The sequence below is a fragment of the Psittacula echo genome, assembly GCF_963264785.1.
Source record: "Psittacula echo genome assembly, chromosome: 27".
Taxonomy (NCBI): Eukaryota; Metazoa; Chordata; class Aves; order Psittaciformes; family Psittacidae; genus Psittacula; species Psittacula echo.
The window spans coordinates 1,032,352-1,046,598 of NC_137762.1; the positions used below are offsets into that span (position 1 = coordinate 1,032,352).

General features: G+C 70.2%; 2 protein-coding genes across 8 annotated transcripts; one reads left to right on the plus strand and one right to left on the minus strand.

Moving 5' to 3' along the window:
- The first annotated feature begins 117 nt into the window (after positions 1-117).
- Positions 118-3,711, plus strand: PRKAG1 (protein kinase AMP-activated non-catalytic subunit gamma 1). Of its 7 annotated transcripts, XM_080635584.1 has the most exons (12): positions 118-929; positions 1,211-1,271; positions 1,391-1,494; positions 1,588-1,669; positions 1,740-1,798; positions 1,882-1,927; positions 2,035-2,089; positions 2,172-2,298; positions 2,608-2,773; positions 2,855-2,892; positions 2,996-3,142; positions 3,225-3,711. In XM_080635584.1, the coding sequence occupies exons 1-12, from the start codon at positions 891-893 to the stop codon at positions 3,321-3,323; spliced, it is 1,023 nt and encodes a 340-aa protein (XP_080491710.1). In that variant the 5' UTR covers positions 118-890; the 3' UTR covers positions 3,324-3,711. The 7 variants fall into 7 exon arrangements, with proteins under 7 accessions (XP_080491710.1, XP_080491708.1, XP_080491709.1 ...); XM_080635582.1 differs by having other exon boundaries at positions 1,391-1,669; XM_080635583.1 differs by having other exon boundaries at positions 2,608-2,892.
- Positions 3,712-10,166: 6,455 nt separating this feature from the next.
- On the minus strand, positions 10,167-11,919 carry WNT1 (Wnt family member 1; the record flags this gene model as incomplete). Its single annotated transcript, XM_080635590.1, has 4 exons — positions 10,167-10,655; positions 10,842-11,107; positions 11,324-11,577; positions 11,819-11,919. 4 exons carry the CDS (start codon positions 11,917-11,919, stop codon positions 10,167-10,169), a joined length of 1,110 nt encoding a protein of 369 aa, XP_080491716.1.
- Positions 11,920-14,247: the final 2,328 nt, after the last annotated feature.

Genomic DNA, 14,247 nt, shown 5'->3' on the forward strand with positions numbered 1-14,247 from the left:
TTATTTATCTATTTATACCTTATATTGTATATACTAGAGGGGGGGTCTTTGTGCTCTGCTGGGCTGAGATTTGGGGCACGGGGGGGGCCGCGGCATTTTGCAACCCAATCTCCGACGTTTTGGAGCTGTTTTGGGGGGGGCTTGGGGGGGGCTCAGAGAAGCCACTGGGCATTACAGAGCAGCCCCCCCGCTGCCGGCTGCACACCCCCCCCGGCACAGCCCCCCCCCCCGGGGCAGCGGGGTCGGGATCTCTTAACGCACAAACACATCGCGCAGAGGGGGCCCCCCCCCGAACTCCCCCCTTTCAGCCCCCCCTGTTGTGATGGGGATGGTGCAAAGCGATGGGGGGGGTGGCGCGGGGGGGGGTTGAAAAGCTGCTTCCGCAACCTTAAAAAAAAAAAGCTGCAAAAAGGTTTAAGGTGAAAATGTTTAAAAAAAAAAAAACAAAACAAAACAAAAACAGAGAAAAAAAAGGTAAAAAAAGGACAAAAAAAAAAGCCACAAACCCGCGAGTGGGGGCGGGGATGGGCGTTCGGACGGTTCCGCGAGCGTTCGGACGGTTCCGCGGGCGTTCCTGTACAGCCCCGGCGCCGCGAGCCCCGTTTTTACCGAGTCCGCAACCACTGGATGTTATTTTAAATAAAGCGCGTGAGAAGCCGCTGCCTCCCTCCATGGGGGGGCCTCGGGGGGGGGCACTTGGGGGCGGGCGGGTCCCTTTGGGGCCGCCCCATCGGGTCTAACCGAGGGAACCGGTATCAGCGCATTCCCCCCCCCGTCTGCTCCGTGACCCCCGGTGGGTTCTGCCCCCGCAACCGGTGACACCCGCACCTCCCCCCAGCCCCCCGGGGGCCTTGACCCGACGGGAAGGGAAAGGTCGGTAACGGGCCGGGATGGGGCGCTCGGGGCGGACGGTTCCGGTGGTGGCGGAAGTGAGTGCCCGGAGCCGGGCGGAAGTGGGGAGGTGGCGGGACCGAGCGGGGCCATGGAGGTGGGAACGGAACGGGAACGGGGACGAACCGGGGACGGGAGGGAACGGGCGCTGAGACGGAACGGGAACGGGGAGGAACGGGAACGGGGGGAATCGGGGACGGGAGAGAACAGGGACCGGAGGGGGACGGAGGAAACCGGTACCGGGAGAGGACGGGAAGGGGGGGAACCGGGTCCGGGTGGGTTTCAGGACCGACCCGACCCGAGCCGTGTCCGTCCGCAGGATCCCGGCCCCGGCCCGGCCGCAGAGGTCCCGGCGGAGCTGAGCCCCCCGGGGCTGGAAGGTGACAGCGGGAGCGTCCGGGGGGGGCGTCCGGCGGCTGCGGTGCCGGGGGGGGGGCTCAGGACCAGGGTGCGGGGGTCCCGGGTCTGGGGGGGGTCACCTCACGCTGCCTGTCCCCAGGGCCCCCCCCCCGCGGCGCCTACACCACGTTCATGAAGTCCCATCGCTGCTACGACCTGATCCCCACCAGCTCCAAACTGGTTGTGTTTGACACGTCCCTGCAGGTGCGTCTGGGGGCTCCTCACCCCCCCCCGGGCACGGTCTGCACCCAGGGGGGCCCCGCTGCCTCTGTGACCCCCCCCGTGCCCCCGCTGCAGGTGAAGAAGGCGTTCTTCGCGCTGGTCACCAACGGCGTGCGTGCGGCCCCGCTCTGGGACAGCAAGAAGCAAAGCTTCGTGGGTGAGTGAGCGGGATGGGGGGGGCCCGAGGGGGCTGCGGACCCCCCCTCACCCTGCCCGCCCCCCCCCAGGCATGCTGACCATCACCGACTTCATCAACATCCTGCACCGCTACTACAAGTCACCCATGGTGAGGATGAGGGGACCCGGGTCCGGCCTCTGCCCTCCCCGTGCTTGATCCCGGTTGATCCCGGTTTGTGTCCTTGTGCCCAGGTGCAGATTTATGAGCTGGAGGAGCACAAAATAGAGACGTGGAGAGGTGAGGGGGTGGCTGCAGGTGCCTCCTGCTCGGCCTGGGGTGTGCGGAGCCCTGGGGCTCTGCTCCATGGGTGCTGCCGGTGCCCTCAGCGCCTCCTCTCCCCGCAGAGGTTTACCTGCAGGACTCCTTCAAGCCGCTGGTCTGCATTTCCCCCAATGCCAGGTACCACAGGGAGCGGGGCAGCGCTGGCACCACCCTTGAGTGCGAGGCGGGGTCCCCACTCCCGTTTTCCTCCTGTTTGCAGCCTTTTTGACGCCGTCTCCTCCCTGATCCGGAACAAGATCCATCGCCTGCCCGTCATAGACCCCGACTCGGGGAACACCCTCTACATCCTCACCCACAAGCGCATCCTCAAGTTCCTCAAGCTCTTTGTAAGTCCCATCCCTGCCCCGTGGCGGCGCCGGGGACCCCCCTGCGACGAGCCCGGCCCCGGCTCGTGCCAGGTACCACCGGGGCACTGGAGCGGGGAGCGGGTGTTGGAGGGGGGGTCCCCAGGACGCTGCATGGACCCCGGAGCCCTGGAGCCGGCCCTGCCTGTGCCCGGGGGTCCCACAGCCCCCGCCACCCCCCCCAGCGCTCTCTGCTTTCACTCCTCAGGACTGCGGCCCAGGCCCCCCACGAGCCGGGGGCAGCCAGAGCCGAGCCGGCGTCAGCACTGTCCCCCTCCCCGTCCCCTGCAGATAGCAGAGGTCCCAAAGCCCGAGTTCATGGCCAAGACGCTGGAGGAGCTGCAGATCGGCACCTACCGCAACATCGCTGTGGTGCGCACCAGCACCCCCATCTACGTGGCCCTGGGCATCTTCGTGCAGCACCGCGTCTCCGCGCTGCCCGTCGTCGATGAGTCGGGTGAGGACGGGGCCTGGGGTGAGGCCACCACGTGTGTGGCGGTCCCCAACCCCTGTGGCAGCCGTTCCCTTCCCTCCCCAGGGCGGGTGGTCGACATCTACTCCAAATTCGACGTGATTGTGAGTAGCTGTGGAGGTGGGGAAGGGGCAAAGCCTGTGCTTGAGGGGGGCTGTATGCATTGTGGTGTCCTCGCTGTGTCCCCAACACCTCTTCCTGCCCCAGAACCTGGCGGCTGAGAAGACCTACAACAACCTGGACGTGACGGTGACGCGGGCGCTGCAGCATCGCTCCCACTACTTCGAGGGCGTCCTCAAGTGTTACAAGCACGAGACGTTGGAAACCATCATCAACCGCCTGGTGGAGGCAGAGGTAACCACCCCGGGGGGTGACGGGCAATGGAGGGGGGCCAGGGTCCCTGCACCAGCCTCATTCCCCCCTGTGTCCCCCCCAGGTTCACCGGCTGGTGGTGGTGGACGAGAGCGACGTGGTCAAGGGGATCGTCTCCCTCTCGGACATCCTGCAAGCCCTGGTCCTCCCGCAGGGCCCCTGAGGCATTTGGGTGGGGGGATCAGCTGCCCCCTGTGCCCCCCCTTTCGTCCTCTTGGGGACAGCCGGCTTGGGGGCCCCACTCACCAGCAGCATCCAGCAATAATCCAGCCATGGGGTAGCACTTCCCTGCCTGGGGAGGCCTCCCTACACTGCACCTTGTGCCCCAAGGCCTGGGGGGTGCTGGGGGGGGCCCCTCTTTTGGGTGTCCCCCCCATGGGGTATCGCTGAATCTGGGGCTTTAATCGCCCTCATTCAGCTCTGTCCTGCCAGGGGCTGCCCCCCTGCACCCCCTGTGCCCCCCAGCACCCCCCCCCATGCCCCCTCCGGGCCATGTCTGCACCCGGCACTGCTTCCAGTGTGGAGAGAAGCCACGAATAAACACAGAGCTGGCACGATCCCGTCGTGGGGCACGGGGGGGGCCCGGGAGGGGCTTCACCCCCCCACGGGTGAGGGGGAATCTGCTGAGCTCACCCAGACCCCAAATCCCTGTTTGTTCCGCCCGTGCCTTTAGTCAAAGGCCGGGATTGGCGCCGGGACGGGGCCGAGGTGGGGTGCGGGGACCCCCCGGTGTGGGGGGGTCCCGGTGGGGCGCTCCCGGGGGGAGGCGCGAGGCCGTGCTGAGCCCGGCACATTCCTGCCAGGGGGGGAGGCCGGGAGGTGCCTGCGGCCGCGGCCAGCACCGGGCTCGGGAGAGAGGTGAGAGCCTGGACGGGGGGGGGGGGCTCCGGTGCCGTTGCCGGTGTCGTTGCCGGTGCCGTTGCCATGCCGCCGCCGGAGGGTTGCTAAGCTCCGCTCGGAGCCCGCGTGGGCTGCAGCGCTCGGTGCCAAACCCGCTTTGGCGCAGGGGGGGGAAGGGATCCCGGGGGGGGGGCAGCACCTCCGGGACGGGCGCTGGGGTCCCCGCCGTGCGCCGCGGGGAGGTCTGTGCGGGGCCGGGCGCGGGGGGCCGCGGGGCGCACGTGTGGCTCCGGCGAGGCTCCGGCCCCCCGCGGCCATGCAGCGGATCCGGGAGCGGACCCAGCTGCTGCTGCTGGAGATCGACACCGTGGCGTGTTGCAGCCCCCCCGGCGCCGCGATGGCAGCGGGGTGCGGGCCCGCGCCCCCATGGACCTACCGCCGCATCGCCAGGGAGTACGCGTGAGTCGGGGAGGGGAACGAGCGGAGTGAGGGGGGGTCCCATCCCGCACCCTGCACCCTGCGTCCGCCGGCCCTCACGCCCCCGTCTCTGTCTTGCAGGTACCTGGAGAAGCGCTTCGTGGCCGAGTTGGCCCCCCCTTGGCCCCCCGCTCACCCCCATCACCTGCAGGACTTCGCCTCCCGGCCCCCCCCCGCCTGTGAGACCCGGCCCCGGGCACCCCCCACCCGCTGCCACCCTGAGGGGTCCCGGGGCTGGCCCCCGCCGGGCGCACCCCCAGCCCCAGGGCCAGGGGCCAGGCCGGGCCCCCCCACCTACGAGGCCCACATGCAGCGTGTGCAGGCGGCCCACGCGCGCCGGGGGGCACCGCCCCCCTACATCTCTCCCCCCGCTTACGACGCTCCCCACCGCACCCTGCAGCTCCGGCCCCCCCGGGCCCCGCGCAGCCCCTCCCGGGCCCCGCGGAGCCGAGGGGCTGTGCCGGGGGCCTGGAGCCACACATTGCCCCGGGCGGCCACCGAGGCCCGGCTCCGGCGCCCCCGCGGGACGCCGCCGTCCCCTGGGGTCCCCGCCAGCCCCCGGCACAGCCAAACACTGCCGCGGGCCGCAAGCAGCCGTGCCCGGGCCCCGGGAGGCGGCAGAGGGCGGCGGGAGGCGGGGGGCCACGTCCTCATCGACGCCACCCGCGTGGTGGTCCGGGCCCAGTACGTGCCCCCCGTGCAGCGGCAGCAGGTCCGGTACATGGGGGGGTCCCCGGGGCCCGCCGGCCCCCCGGGCAGCCCTCCCGCAGCCTCCGGCGCTGTCACCCCCCCGGCCGCCCCCTCGCCGCCCCGGGAGCCCCCCCGCAGCCCCTGGCGCAGCCCGGGGGGGTGCGGGGGCCCGCGGGGCCGGTTCCCGCCGCGGCGGCCGGTGCTGTACGCGCAGGCGCTGCGCGAGGCCGTGTCCCGCATCCGCCGGCACACGGCCCCCGACTCCGACTCCGAGGCCGAGGGGGGCCCGGGGGGATCCCGGTGGCGGCACTGCCGGGACCCCCGCACCTACAGCAGCAGCAGCAGCAGCCTGGAGAGCACCGGGGCCCCCCCGGGCACCGCCAGCCCCCCCTGGGCCTGAGGGGCGGGGCTTGGAGGGGTGGGGCTCTATGGGGCGGGGCCTGGTGGGGTGTGGTGGGGCGGGGCTCGGGGCTGACCCCAATAAAGGCTGCGGGATCCCCATGCGCCGTCTTCGCCCCCTGTGTGTGCATGGACGGGGGGGGGCATCGCCCTCCCCAGGCCCCCCCCCTCCCCGCGGCCCTGCTCCCGCCCCACACAACCTAGCGGGGTCCGAGCTCCCCCACCGCGGTGCCGGGGTCACTCGGAGGCCCCGGCTGTCCCGGTGGCACCGCAGCGGTCACGGCGGTGCTGGGACGTGCCATGTCCCCCCCCCGGCCTCCCCATAATGAGTAGGTGAGTGCAGCACCTCTGGCCCACTGCCACCGGCCCCACGTCACGGCCGGAGGGGGACCCCGGGTGAGTCACGGTCCCCCCCCGAGAGGCCGCCGCCTCTTAGTCACGCTGCGGGGGGGGCCGAGCCCCGCGGCCAGAGGAAACCGCACAAATAACGTGGCCAATTTGCACGTTATTTAAAACCGGCTCCTCCCCCGCCCCCCCGGCGCGACCCTGTCATTATCCCGGTGACACCGGCCCGGAGGTCACGGCGTGGGGCAGCGGGGACCCGGGAGGGCTGCTCGTGGGGCAGCCCCGCGGCCACGTCACCCCACGCATCCTGGCACCGCACCGGGGTCTGGGCTGTATCGATGACCTGAGCCCAACGCGGCGCGGCCACGGCCTGGCGGGGCTTGGTGTGGTTCAGTACGGCCCGGCCCGGCCTTGGCACCGCTTGGCACAGCTCCGCGCTGCTGCATGGCCCAGCGCTGCTCGGCACATCCTGGTATGGGTGGCTCAGCACAGCCCAGGGCAGCGCGGCGCGGCTCGGTGCATCCCGGCTCCGTGCGTCCCGGCTCGGTGCAGCCCGGCTCTGCCCGGCTCTGCCCGGGCGCGCTGCCCGCCGTGGCCCGGGGTGTCACAGACGCGGGGGAAGCGGCGCGGCCCTTTCCGTGGCTCCGCTCCTGCCCAAACCCCCGCCGGGAAAATCAGCTTCTAATTCGGGCTGCGCCGGCGCCAGCGCCGCCCCCCCGGGGCCACCCCGGGCTCCCCCCGGCTCTCGCCGCTCCCCGTTGCCCGCGGGGGTGCCCACAGGTGGCACCAGGAGCGACCCGTCCGGTATCGGTGTCCCTGCACCGGGCCGCGGTCCCGCCCGCAGCCGCCAGATGTCGCAGCGCAGCCGGTGATCGACAGCACCGGGAGCACCGGGGGGCAACGGGGGTCCCGCCCCAGGAGCGGGGACCCTGCCACGGGCACCGGAATGGCCACTGTGGTGTCGGTGTCCCCAGCGGGCCGTGACTCGCGTGTGTCAGCGGTGCCGGTGTCCCCAGAGCCGTATGGACACGAGCGTACCGGAGAGCAGGGGCCATGCTTGTACCGCTATCCCCATAACCCCCGTGTGTCACCATCACGGGCCACACCGTGACCCGCATGTGCCGGCACCCACTGATGGCTCCTGCGTGCGTGTGGTGCCGGCCACACCGTGGCCATGCCACATCCCTGCTGAACCACATCCGACCGTGCCAAGCGCCAACCCCGGCCCTGCCGCGCTGCCGGTGCCGGCTGTGCCCGGTGGGAAGGGAAGGAAAGAGAAGGGAAGGGAAGGGGGGTGCGGTGAATGCCGCATTGTGGCGGGGTTGGAGTCACAGATAATTACCTCAATTAGTTACAATGGCAGAGTAATAAATACGGGCTTAGCGGCTCCTTCCCCACTGCGGCTTCTCAGATTAATCCAGCCCGGGCGAGCGGAGCTCAAAGGGATGATGGACAATTCATTAAACTCGCACAAGGCACCCGTGAAGTCCGGCGTTAGCCCCCGGCGGCTCCGGCTTTGTCCCTAATTGTTCGTCTCGGGCATTGGTCACCTATGAGGGAGTGGGTGACGGCGACGGTCCCCCCGCGGCTGGCATGCCCCGGGGATTAGAGGCCAGCCCTTGCCACCGTTGCTGGGCGCCTTGGCCCCGCGCCGGAGGAATGCGGTGGATGGCGGGGGGGGATGCGGCCGGACAAGCCGGGAGCTGGCGGGATGCGGGCGAGGGGAGCCGGGATGGGGCTCGGTTCAATGGCGATGGGATGCGGATGGACCCGGTGGTGGGATGATGCCACCGGGCAGTCGGCGAGGCTAGGAATGGCTCTGTCTGTCTGTCCTGCACCTCTGGAAACAGCCCTGCCCCTCTGTCCCGCATCTTTTGGCATGGCCCTGTCCCGTCCTGAACCTCTGGGCACTGTCCTGGCTGTCTGACCCGCACCTTTGGGCATGGCTCTGTCCTTCTGTCCTGCACCACTTGGAATGACACTGCTTCTTTGTCTTGCACCCCTCGGCACTCTCCAATCCATCTGTCCCGCACCCCTGTGTGCCACCCTGCCCTTCTGTCCTGAATCTGTGGGCACCATCCCGTCTGTGCTGCACCTCTGGGAATGGCACCATCCGTCTGTCCCGCACCCCTGCACAGACCCCCCCCAGGCCCCAGCCCTTCCCACCCCACATCAGGCCCAGCTTGTGGCCACCATCCAGCTGTTCCCCGGCTTCCCAGATGTGACGGGCTGACGCGGGGCGGGACCGCCCTGGCCCTGTCCCTCTCCCTGGCCCTGCTCTGGCCCCGCCGCTGCGGCAGCGGCTATTTCCAGCGCGGGGTGGACGTGTCCGCGCCGGGGAGGTCCGGACCCTGCAGCCGGGTTGCCCCCCTCCATGCCCGGGGCGCCCCAGGCCGGGGGTCGCTGCGGTGCCCGGCGGTCACCGGCCCGCAGGAAAAGCTGAGTAACAGAGGTGACTTATAAGAATGTCATTATCTATATTCCTGACTCCCTACCGCAGGAAAACAGGCTATTTTCATGTCCTGTGCGTGTGCAGAATTTAGCAGGCAGATAACTCCCGGCAGGCGGGAGATGCTCCCAGAGTTATTTCGGGATGTGTTCCTTTCCAGTCGCTTTTCCTCGCAGTTCTTTCTGCTCTTCCACCGCGTCAGGCTGTGTTTGTACCTCGGCTCGGACAGCGGGGGCCCCCGGGGTTATTTTCCCCCCTCCTTTGGGTCTAAACCATCAACTTTTCCACTATCGGTTCCTGGGGATATTTCGGGTGGTGGCAGCGTCATTCCTCAGCCTTTGATGCCGCCTCAGCTCTGGGGCTGGGGGGACCCCCCCCACTGCGGGTGGGCACTGGGGCATCCCTGGGGCTGGATGTTACCGTGGCCCCTGACTGGATGTGAGGAGGGATGTTACAGCCTGGTCCAAGGTGTGGAGTTAGGGGGCAGAGGGTGTGTGTGAGCCCTGCACCCGCCCCAGTGGATGCCAAGCCCGATGGGATACCCATGTCTCACAGGAATGCCCTTCCCAGGGATGCCCATTCCATGCCCAGCACTGTGGGATGCTTATCCCAAAGGAAAATCCTTCCCAGGGGGATGCCCATCTCAGTAAAATACTCACCCCGGTGTGATACCCACCCCAATGGGATACCCATCCTAGTGGATGCCCGTCACAGGGGGATTCCCATCCCAGTGGGATGCCTGTCACAGGGAGGAGCCCATCCCGGTGGGATGCCCATGCCGCCAGCGCACCTGCCGGCCGCGGAGCTGCACCCACCTTTGCCACGGCCCTTCTCGGGCTACAGCCAGACCCCACGCACGAGTGTGGGGCTGCGTGTGGGGCCATTGGCAGGTCCCGGCCCCCTGGCCCCGGCCCCTGTAACCCCGGTGCCCTCTCTGGCCCCCCTCCTCCCCCGGAGCCGAGGGGAGCCGTCAGCGCCGGCCGGGAGCGGTGATGGACGAGGCTCATTCCCTGTCTGCTGCCTTGTACCTCCCGTGGCCGATCCCAGCGCCCGGCCCTGGCGGCACCAGCCCCGACGCCCCGGCAAATTCCAGTGCTGGAGATACCGCAGCCCAGGAGCCATGGTGATGGGCGCCCCGGCCATGGGGATGGACGCCCCGGCCGGGAGCGGCGGCAGCGATGGCTGGGGCTGGAGACGGGCACAGCGGGAAGAAGAAGGGAATGGGGATGAAGGAGAGGAGGAGAGGGAAGAGGAGAGGAGGTGAAGGGTGGGCAGCCAGTGGATGCAGAGGTGATGGATGGACAGAGGGGATGGACGTGTGCAGTATGGGGCTTGTGTCCAGCCCCATAGCTTGGGGGATAGGGGAACATTGTTCATCCCCTCCCTTCCTCAGCCCCCAAAAATGAACCAGCGCAGGACTGATAAAAATATATCCTTTATTCTTCTCTAAAGGCTATCAGTGAAACCTGGAACAAAGCATTATTATTATTAATTATTATTAATTATTATTAACTCTCATTATAAAAAACAGGGCTTGGGGCCAGCAAAGTTTGGGGGGGCGGCATCAAACCATCCACAATAAATATTGTATTTACAGTAAGAAGGGGATGGGGGTGGCCGGCGCGGTGCATGCTGGCACCAAGTCCCCCCAGCCTGGCTGCTGGCCCCAGGGTGGGCCAGGCCAGGCCAGGCCGCAGCGGGTCACAGAGGCACCCATGGGTGCCTTCAATCCCACCAGACACCCGTCATTGGGGGTGGCACAGACCCCCTCCAGGGCCGGTGCAGGGGGGTCCCGGTTGGGGGGGTTCACAAGCACTCGTGCAGCACCTGCGTGTTCGTGCAGTTGAGACAGCTGACGTGGCAGCACCAGTGGAAGGTGCAGTTGCAGCGCTCGGTGACGCGCTGGGTGCGTGTGCGGTACCCGCGCCCGCAGCAGAGCAGCTCGCACCCATCCAGCCCTGGCGAGGAGCTGTTGCAGAACCTCCCGGCCGTCCCCGCCGTCCCCGTCTTCCCGCTGTAGGTGCAGAAATTGGGTGACTTCTCGAAGTAGACGAGGTCGTGGGGCGAGGGGGGTTTGTGGGCCGGGTTCTCGGGTTCCAGGTGATGCAGCTCCACGCGCGATGCCCGGTTGCTGCCCTTGTTGCCGTAGATGACGCGGGAAGCGCCATCGAAGCGGTCCTTCAGGACGTCGCCCACGGCGCGGAAGGTCGGCAGCCGCATCCAGCACGTGCGCACGGTGCAGGAGCCCGACATGCCGTGGCACTTGCACTCTTGGCGCATCTCGGAGAACACCGTCTGCAAGAGGAAGGGGGGGACATGGGGCACCGTGAGCTCTGGCATCGCCGCTGCCCAGCATCGTGCTCAGCCTGCCCAAAGCCAGGTGGGAAACCCCACTCTAATGGTTCCCAATGTGTGCTCGGTGGGGCCTCGGTGGCCGTGCCCCCTCTCCCGGTGCTGCCCGCAGCCCTCCTGTGCCCTCACCATGCGCCCAGCCTCGTTGTTGTGCAGGTTCATGAGGAATCGCAGGTCTCGGCCCTTCTCACTGGAGTCCACAAACTCCCTCCCGAAGAGGCGTCCGAAGTCGATGTTGTCGCTGCAGCCCCCCCAGTGCCAGTCGGGCCCCCCGGGGCCGCGGCGCCGGTAGTCACAAGTGCAGGACTCTATGGAACCTTCCGAGCAGGACCGTGCCACCGAGTGGGTGACACCAGCGCTGGTGATGGCGAAGATGAACGCGGTCTCTCGGCAGCCTGCAGAGGAGAGCAGGGCTTCAGGGTGCTGTTGGGATGAAAAGGGGGCACCCAGCAGCACCCCCAACCCGCAGCCACAGCGGGATGCTGATGGGCTGGGAGCTGGCTATGCCCCGTGGGGAACCGAGGGCGCTGCGCAGAGCATCCCGGCTCGGGGGCGCGCCGGAGGGGGGGTCCGGGCAGCTCACGCTGCCTCCCGCCGCCCCGCGGCCTCACCCCGGTTAACGATCTTGCCGAAGATGTTGGGGCCCTGCGAGGTGGGGCAGTTCCAGCGGCGGTTGCGGAACTGCCACTTGCACTCCTTGATGGCGGTCTGGAGGCCGGAGCTGACGCTGTGCAGGATGCCGGGGTTCTGGCGGATCAGCTTGCGCTGCTTGCGGCTCAGCAGCTGCAGGCTGGGGTCCAGCACCAGCTGCACGTTCTTGGAGTCCGTCAGCAGGTTGGTGGACGAGGCCACGTTGATGATGCCCCTGCGGCACAGGAGGGGACGGTGAGCACCGGCATCCCGCTCCCCGCCTCAGCCCTCCCCTCTGATCCGCTACCAGAGCATCCTCCACCCCGCAGCCGCGGGTCACAGCCCCGTTGGTCCCCCACCGGGCGCACCTGCGCGCCCCGTCCTTGACTACGGGGCAGCCGCCGCCGTGCCGGTGCCAAGCCCCGCTCCGCCCCCTGCTTCGGTGCCGGTGCTGCTGCCGGTACCGGCGGACTCACCACCACCGCCCGCTGTTGTTCACCGCCAGCGTGTTGGAGAGGGAGGAGAGGGCCAGCGCCCAGAGCGCCCGGAGCGCCAGCCCCAGCGCGGCGGCTCGCATGGCTCCGGCACCGGGAGACCCGGCAGAGTGCGCGGGCGAGCGGCCGCCGGGGTATTTATGGTGCTGCGGAGCCCCCGGCCCGGCCGCTACATCCACGCGTGTTTCCGGACGCGCGGGGCGCGGGGAGGGCGGGCGGCTCCGTGCGGGCGGGTGAAGGGGGACGCGGGGAGCGCTGGCACCGGCACTGGGCTGCAGCCGGTGCCCGGGGCGCGGCGTCGGGGATGCGGGGCCCGGAGCTCCCTGCCCGGTCCCTGGAGAGCAGCGTCGGGAGGTTCCGTGCGCGGTGCCCGCTGCCCGGTACCGGAGCCGGGTGGTCCGTGCACGGTGCCCGGCGGCTCCCCGGGGAGACGGCGCTGCTGGACTCGGCTCGGCGCGGCGGGTGCGCAGCGCTCAGCACCCGGGAGCATCTTCCAGCCCCTTCCCTCTTATAGGGGCGGCGCGGAGGGTCCCCGTGGGCCGGTCCCGCCGAACGGGGCCTCCCCGCGTCCTCGCCCTAACAATGGGGAGCGGCGGGGCCGCGGCACCTCTTATGGGGCGGCCGGAGCGGCGGCGCCGGGCCTGTCCGTCACGGCCCGGATTAGCCCGGCGGGTGGCTGCGCCCCGGCCCCGTGCCCAGAGCGCCGCCGGTGGGGCGGGGAGGGAAGGGGGACACCCGGCTGCCGTCCCCCACCCTCTCCACGCACCGGCACCGGCGAGGGGAGCCTGGTACAGGTCCCGGCGCAAGGAGGAGCAGGACCCGGAATAGCACAGGACGGGCCGGGACAGCGCCGGGCGCACGGAGGGAGCGGGGGCCGGGGATAGCCCGGGATCCCCCGGGGCAGCCGGGGGCGCACGGGGGAGTGGAGCGCAGGGATCCCCCGGGATAGCCCGGGCGCACGGGGGGGCAGAGGCTCGGGATAACCCGGGGGTGCCCCGCAGGGACAGCCGGGTTTGAGGTGGGGGGACGGGACACGCAACTCCGGGGAGCGGGACCGTCGGGGCTGCGCCGTGCGCTGGTGCTGGTCCGGAGCCCCCGGACCCCTCTCCCTGCCCGGTGCGTGCCCGACTCTACGGGGCGGCCGCGACCTCCGGCCGCTCGGCCCGAGCTGTCCCTGGCCCGGCCGGTTGTGGACGGGGCCCTACTGCCGGTTCTGCGCACCGGGCCCCCCGTGAACGTGGCCGTGGGCGCCCGCAGCAGGTACAGCCCCGTGCCCGGGGCACCGGGCGGGTGTCAGCGGGAGGGGTGAGCGGATGGAGCGGGATGGAGATGGGAGACCCTGACCCCGGTGCCCGCAAGTCTCGGTAGGGACGAAGCCGCTGCCTGCCCGGGTGCGAACTCCCTGGTGCGGGGCCGGAGGGGTGGGGGGCGCTGAGTTGAGCCCCCCCGTCTTGGCGGGGTGCGGGGGGGGTAATCCCCCCGCAGCGGTTTCCCTGGACCAGTCATGCGGGGCCGGATTAGCCCCGCTCGCCCGTCACGGCCCGGGGCCACCGCTCTCCATTTCAATTCAAGGGCGGACAAAGCCCGGGCTGGCAGCGGGGGGGGGGGTGTCTCACACCGGGGACCCCCCCTCACCCCTCCCCCGGCCCGGGGTCTGCTCCAGGCCGGCGGCTCCCGCACCCCCCCCGCCCCGGTTCCCTGCCGGGCCGGGCCGTGTCCGCGCCCTCGGGCCGCCGCCCCGTCGGGGCTCCCGGGGCTGAGGTCAGCGGCCGCGGGGAGGCCCCGGGGCGCGGCCGGGAGAGCCCTGCCCGGGGCCGTGCCACCAGAGGGGAGGCCCAAACATCCCCGCCCCCCCGCTCCAACCCGGGACCCCCCCAGGGTCCCCCTGCCCTTGTTCCCCCCATCCCGTCCGGCGGCGGCCCCAGGACGGAGGGAGCGATGCTCGGAATCCCCCCCAGCCCCGGGGTGTCCGCGGGAGCGCGCAGCGGCTTCCGCAGCCGTCAGGGCGGGCGGCGCCGCCGGTGCCAGTCCTGGATGGGGAGGGAGGGACGGGGGGCACGGGTCCCTTCCCGCCGCACCGGGCACGGGACGGACGGAGACCAGGACAGCCCCGCTCCCGCTGACAGCGCCCGCCCGGCCCCTGAGCACCGGGGCGGCCTCGGTACCGCCGGTACCGGGTCCCGCTGGGGGGCGCATCCCTGTCCCACCAGTGCCGGTTTTAGGGTCCCCGGGGCACCCCCTCTCCACGTAACACCCCTCCCCCGGGTCTCTGCCCCCCGGTGCTCATAGAGCCATCGGGTGTCACCGGGACCCCCCCTCCCGGTGCATCTCCCCCCCCGCACTGCTGCAGCCGCTGCCATGGTAACGGCTCGCGGCTCTCGCGAGCTCCGCGCCCCCCCCTTTCCCCGCGC